Source organism: Mus pahari, chromosome 7 (genome assembly GCF_900095145.1).
Source record: "Mus pahari chromosome 7, PAHARI_EIJ_v1.1, whole genome shotgun sequence".
Classification (NCBI taxonomy): Eukaryota; Metazoa; Chordata; class Mammalia; order Rodentia; family Muridae; genus Mus; species Mus pahari.
This window is the reverse complement of record NC_034596.1, coordinates 34,511,142-34,518,285: the sequence shown is the minus strand read 5'-3', so window position 1 is coordinate 34,518,285 and position 7,144 is coordinate 34,511,142. Positions and strand designations below refer to the sequence as shown.

Genomic DNA, 7,144 nt, shown 5'->3' with positions numbered 1-7,144 from the left:
CACACACACACACACACACACACACACACACAAAGTAAATTTAAAATTTTTAATGAATATATATCTATGTATAGTGAATTGGAAATTCTCAGACTACTGTTAATGAGAAAAAGCAGGTCTGGGATCTATTTGCTGCCGTGACATCATATCTCAAAACAAAGATCCCCAAATCACACACATATTTAATTGCACTATGATTTGATTACACATGATTACAAACATACTTGGCAATATTTGGACTAGACTGAATTGGTTGGTCTCCACATCTGTTTGTGTTTACCTAATGAAGTAACAATAACACAGCATATACACGGTTTTGTTTTATCTTGTATATGACCCCTTCATGTCCTAAGGAAGTCATTTTCTCTTAGAGAGTTTTACTTTAGTATATCTTTAATAATATTCTTGTGGTAACCTGCCTTCATCTTTTTCTTCGGTAAGGACTACCCAAGAATGAATGATGCTGCTGTTCACAGCTCTTCTTGAAAGGCCTGATGCAGTCTTGGGCACAGGATTGCTGTGCTGAAGGTGTGACAGCAGCCCTTAGCCTTGCCTATCTTCAGCACTTAAGCTATGCATTTTTTTTATTGCTATAATGTATTTGATTTGTTCCTGACACCTTCAATTTGAAATTTATAATTAATGGGATATAGGATACATAATTCTACAGTTTTTTTTTAAAGTAACATTGCTCCAAAAGTGTAATTTAAAACAAAATTTACAAATTAAACAAGGCTTCAATTGTTTCCTTGATTTATTTTATCCCAAAGAATTTTCTTTTAATGAAAAATAATGATGTGTGACTTTAACCCTATCAAAGGCAGAGGCAAAAAAGTTCTTATGAGTTCCACACCAGCCAGGGCTACATAGTAAGACCCTGTTTCAAAAAAAAAAAAAAAGGAAAATATATTTTTCTTTCTGTTAGTGAAATCATAATATGATTTTATGAAGTGTGTGGTTTCAATTTAAGAATAAGATGGCTCAGCTCACAATCATAAATATCCTAGCTCTAAGTAAATGTAGTTCATTTGTTGTTTTGAACATCCATTCTTGAGATGTCTTTAAGTAAATTATTCCTTCAGTAGATAATTTTAGCATTTTATCCATTCTGTTGGATTTCTTCTCTTGCACTCAACAGTAAAGATTCTCCTTTCCCTCCTGTGTCCCTGAAATTGTCCTTTCTTTCTACCTTGCCTTTGACAACAGAACTAGAGATTGAGTTCTCCTGGGTGATTGCTTTTGTGGTTAATCAGTAGGAGTAATCAAAACTTCTTGGGACTAAGAAGAGGAATATAAGGAGACTGTACAATATGAAGACTCCATTAATTGGGTGTTTATACAGTGAATACTTGTCCTGGGTTTGATCTCCTGTTCCAAGACAACAACAACTTGTACATATGTGCATGTGGGTTTAAGTCATGAAACGAGGCAAGGAACCACGAAAGAGGGAAGGTCCTCAAGGAAGAGGAGGGGTTAATAAAATATGTGAAAAAAAAATACTGGGAGTAAAAAGAAAAGGAGAAAGATTGGGGTAAGATGATCAACCAAAACAAATGATGTTTAAAATGTCGGACGGAAACAGAGTATTTTGTATGCTAATTTTAAAAACACACACAACAGCCGCCCTTTTTAAAGAGAGATTTCACTCAGGTTTCCATCTTTTCTGTCCTTCCAGAACAGGTTGGCAATCCAGGAAGCCTACCCTATAATGAGAGTTCATCCGCAGAGAGCAATACTGAAACTATGCAAGTTCATAGGCACAGAATAATATTGAAACTGTATGACCATCTTGCCTTTAAAGCAGAACCTCTCGGTACGATGTGGCAGTTCCCAGAGAAGATGTGCAAAAGCTTTATGTCTTATTCTGCAAACGGTGCATGTTCTTCTGCTTTGCCTGTCGGCCACTTCTGCCCATTTCCACGCCAGCCTCTCTTTATTTCTCATCCCTTCTCATTTTAAAGTGTCATCTCCCCCTTTCTTTGTCTTTATTCTCTTGTTCTTTCTCTTTTACCAGCAGCTACCTTAGTAAGATTAGATTTTAGGGCCCTAAACCAAGAAAGCCTCTTTCTGAAAGCATAAAGAGCTCTCTTTCCACTAGGTGAGTGGACCAGCTGACTGTCACACCCACATGGGATGTGTGCTTTGCCGGTATCATCATCCCAGGCTATTACAATCTGAGAAAAGTTAGACTAGCTCTTTGAAGCTCTGGGTGTCATTCCTACTACCTTGTCTTTTAATTCCACTTTGCACCACTCAAATGTGGGACAATGCAGAGGGCAATTACAAATTCCCAAGGCAATGATTACCATGCATTACGTTGGTTCTAATGTTAATTTTATGACTCATGGAAAAAAAACCCGAAGTAATATTAACATACTTCTACATTCTGAGATAAAAGCCTTTCTAGTTGTTTCCATTGTATATCATTGTAAAACAGTAACAACAACCCCCAAGAAGAGAAAAAAGCTCAAAACAGGACAGTTAGAACAGAACAGAACAAAACAGAATAGTATAACTTATATAATCTACTAGTATATAAAAGACAGTAATTCCACATTTCATAAATCAAGATAAAGAACAGTTCCAGGCCAGCCAGTGCTGCATAATAAGACCTTGCCTCAAAAGAAAAAAAAAAAACAAACAAAAAACACCTTAAAAAACAAACAACAAAATTATTTGAAGGCAAACATCTTTAATTACATAACTGTGACCAAGAGCTTGGGAAACAAGACAGGAGGACCAAGAGTTCAAAGGGTATCCTAATCTATATAGACTTAAGACCCTGTCTCATAAACACACAATAAAACTTAAAAAGAAGAAAGAAAGAAAAAAAGAAAGAAAGAGAGGAAGGGAGAGAAGAGGGGGGTCATACAATTTGAGCTTAATTTATACTTATTTGGTTGCTCATAAGTTTAATCAAGTTTTCATTGTATCTAATCTTGGTTTATGTAGTATAACCTGAGTATAACAAAGCCTACAAACCAACTTCTATTGAAAAATTTTAGCCGGGAGTGGTGGCACACGCCTTTAATCCCAGCACTTGGGAGGCAGAGGCAGGCAAATTTCTGAGTTCAAGACCAGCCTGGTCTACAGAGTGAGTTCCAGGACAGCCAGGGCTGTCTCAAAAAACATATATATATATATATAAACATATATATATTCCATTTGGGGATGTGTATACCTGTTGTGTGTGTGTGTGCAAGCACACATGCTTGTATGTGCACGTATGCAAGTGTATTTTTGCCTATGTGAAAGCCAAGTATCTTACTCTCTATTGCTTCCCAGCTTATTTTTAAGTAGTTTCTCACCCACCCAGGAGTTCACTGTCTTGGCTAGACTGGCTGCTGGGCAGTAAGCTCTAGACATCCCCTGCTTCTGCCACTCCCTCCCTGCATCCGTGCTGGGATTACAGGTGTACCACCACGCCCGGTTTTTACATCTGCACTGGCAATCTGAATTCAGACCCTCAGGCCTGCATGGCAAGCATTTAACCTACTGAGAAATGTCCCCAGTGTCTAGGTTACTCATTATCTCAGGAAGTAAAATGATATATTAATTTTACCTCATCCAAGCAGTTGACATGAACGTTCTTACTAGACAACAGTCTTCCAGCTTCTTGGACAGTACCTTTAAAAGAAAAAGAAGGAAAGTGGTGAAAGGTGAGGTAGTCTCCATGGGAATTGGTATTAATTCATCTCCCAAAGCTGCACTTCCAGACCTGAGGGTCCCGGCCCCCAGCTGGCTTTGATTGGTAATAAAGAATGGCCATACAGCCAATGGCTGGGCAGGGAGATGGAGTCAGGACTTTTAGATTTCAGGGCAAGGGACTGAGGGACAGAGGAAGGAGAGGAGAATCGCCTAGGGATTGGATTTAAGAGCTGCAGGAGATAGGCTGGAGAGATGGCTCAGCAGGTAAGAGCACCCAAAGGTCCTGAGTTCAAATCCCAGCAACCACATGGTGGCTCACAACCTGGCGCCCTCTTCTGTAGTGTCTGAAGACAGCTACAGTGTACTTACATATAATAAATAAAAAAAAAAAAAAAAAAAAAAAGAGCTGCAGGAGAGAAATCATCCAGCAATGTAGGAGGAAAGAAAAAGCAGCCCTGGGGGGAGGGAGGGGTTACTGACCAGAAGGTTAAAGGGCAGCAAAGATAAAATACAAATTTAGAAGGTGTTAAGCCAGGAATGTCAGAGGGAGTGGTTGCTAGCCTCAAGGAAGTTTGAAAGTGCCTAGCCACTGATCGAGTCAAGGCATATCAAAATTTAGCTGGTATGTGTGTGTGTAGTGTGTGTGTCTTTCAATCGTGAATCCAGAGGTCTTGCGCAGGTGCAGTGAGCACAAGGGTACAACCCACCAGGAGTCAAAGCAGATGAATTAATTCGCTGTAACACATCTCTCACTAGAAGTGGGAAGAAAAAGTCTACTGAGAAGGCAGTCTGAAAAGCCAAAACTAGCGAGGCTGGGTTCTAAGACACAGAGCACACAGTTACAAACATTCCTCCAGAGAGACAGTTTTATACAAACTATAAATTCCATTTTATTTTTATTCTTTTGACCTTAAATTATATTACCTTGGCCCCATTTTCCTTTTGGCAGTCATACCATAACCACTCGGCATAAGAGTTAATGCCAAAACAAATCCTACAAGCCATCTAATCCCAATCACCACCCCAAATGGACAATCTCACCTGTGCAATGCCTGGAGTTAAAGACAGTATCATATCATTCGTCAGCACTTGTAACTGATGGCATGTTTTAACAGAACGATTGGTTTGCAAACTGAGAGCTAAGACATACCTGCAAAGTCCTCTGCTACTACAGAAAAGTGCTCTCTGGTCAGTATTCAGTCTCCTGGGCTAATGAGGGATCCCATTACAATTGAAAACTCAGTCCTCTGCAAAATTTGGAAGTGAGCTGTAACTGGGTCAGAGAGAGAGCAGGTTTTTCCAGTTTTATGTGTGCCAGGACAGAAAGTGGCTGCAGAAGAGAATGTCAGTATTATCACCTTTAATCCATGACAGCCACATACATGTTCTGTTCTGCCAAACAACTTCTGGCTTGATTAGGAAGCGAACAATGAAAGGGAATGTACTCGGGGTACCAGGAAGAAAGATATGCCTCAAAACAAGATAACAAACAGGAGCACCCCCAACCTGAGAGAGAGGGGAAGTGGGGTGCAGACTAAAGACCAGCGTGCTCCTTCCTCCCTACAGGACTTGTAGGCAAGTCCCCTGGAGGCTTCTCACCAGTGCAGAAGAAGAAGAAAGGATGGCTCTGGGGGTGCTGGGAAAATGTCAGCAAATGATCTGCCCTGAAGCATGATGGTAGCTATTTCTATAAATACTGTTGGGGTTTCTTTTCTTCCTGCCACTGAACTCCCTGTGAGGACTGTTGGTGCCATTAGCTAAGTGGCTAAGGAAAAGGGGGTATTTGCTGTAGCCCATGCCAACCAGTCTGGTTTAACTGGTGAGTTCCAGACACAGGGTAGACCCTATCTCAAAAGAGGGAGAAAATGTTCCTGATAATGACACCTAAGCCTGTGTCCTCTGACCTCCACCCAAATGAGCACACACCTATACACCTACAATTACATACACCTACACACACCTGTGTGTGCACGTGCACGCGCGCACACACACACACACACACACACACACACACACACACACACACACACACACATACACACATACAAAAACAGGGAAGCTTTGGAGTACATAAGCAACTTCTACTTTCAACTTTGGCCATACCTGTGGCTTCTCGTCAGAGCCTTTCTCAAAGAGCCTCAAGGAAATCTGGGAACAAAAAGTCCTTCACCCCATTTGCACTTGGAGAAGATGTTTTAGTTGAACCACATTCTCCACTGAGAGCTCGTGGAAGTCATTTTCTTTCTGGCCAGAAGATGTTTATAAAGTAAAAGAAAACTACAGGGACTGTGGACAGATCAAAGTCTGCCACATGGTAAGAACAGGATGGGGATTACAATCATAAACATTTGGATTGCATTAGAGAGTAGGCCATTAATTCTATAAAACGTTTTCTCAGAGACCAACAGCCTAAAAAGAAGGTACAAGGCATGCTGTAAACCACAGGGTAGGGACTGTTTTCCTGCTAAACTCTTACTTAGTCTCAAGACTTTATCTATGACACCAGAGGTACAGAAAATGCCCCACCCTTGCTGCCACCATACACACACACACACACACACACACACACACACACAAACACACACACACACATCAACAGGTATTCCTCAGGTCTGACAACTCATAGGACTCATGTTAACACTTAACTCACATTTACCTATTAATTATAAAAGGTGTAGATCAGTGGTTCTCAACCTTGTAGATCATGATCCATTGGGGGGAGGATCAAACGATATCAGATATCCTACGTATCAGATATTTACATTATAATTCATAGTAGTAACAAAGTTACAGTCATGGAGCAGCAACAAATTTAAATGTACGTCTCATCTCAATAAAAAATTAATATGCAAAATAAATAAATAAATAAATAAATGTATGGCTAGGATTACCACGTGAAGATTTGTGTTAAATCATCACAGCTTTAGAAAGGTTGAGAGCCACTGATACAGGTAAATAAGGCATGGTATGTGGGAAGAGGCATCCTATCTTGCAGCAGTCTGAGCACTTTTTCAACCTGCTCCTTCAGAAACATTTCTAGAGGCACTGGCATATAGATATGATCAATTATTAGCTCAGTCTTCCACCCCTCTCCCCTTCTTGGAAGATGATGGGAGCAAGGTGAAGCTGAAAGTTCCAAGCTTGTAATCCTGGCTTGGTCTTTCCAATGACCAGCCCAGGATGTAAAGTTATCTCGGAACCTTCCAAACAGTAATAGATAAACAGAGACTTGCCTGTCAAGTGGTTAGGAACTATGTTCCCAGGAACTAGGATCAAAAACCAAGTATTAGAATAAAAGATACATCCAGCACTCCTGAGTCTTAGATGTATGAGGACTTTAAGAGCAAACCCAGATACTAATGCACATGCCAGCAAGATTCTGCTGAAGGGACCCTGATAGAGCGGCCTCTTGTGAGGCTATGCCAGTGCCTGGCAAACACAGAAGTGGATGCTCACAGTCAGCTATTGGATGGAACACAGGGCCCCCAATGGAGGA

The 7,144-nt window shown here is 40.6% G+C and overlaps 1 protein-coding gene across 1 annotated transcript in view; it reads right to left on the bottom strand.

Moving 5' to 3' along the window:
- Ankmy2 (ankyrin repeat and MYND domain containing 2) overlaps positions 1-7,144 on the bottom strand; it is a 47,013-nt gene that overhangs the window by 34,160 nt on the left and 5,709 nt on the right. The window contains exon 2 of the mRNA XM_021202047.1: positions 3,563-3,627. Within this exon, the coding sequence (XP_021057706.1) occupies positions 3,563-3,627 (65 nt within the window). The remainder of the gene's footprint in view (positions 1-3,562; positions 3,628-7,144) is intronic.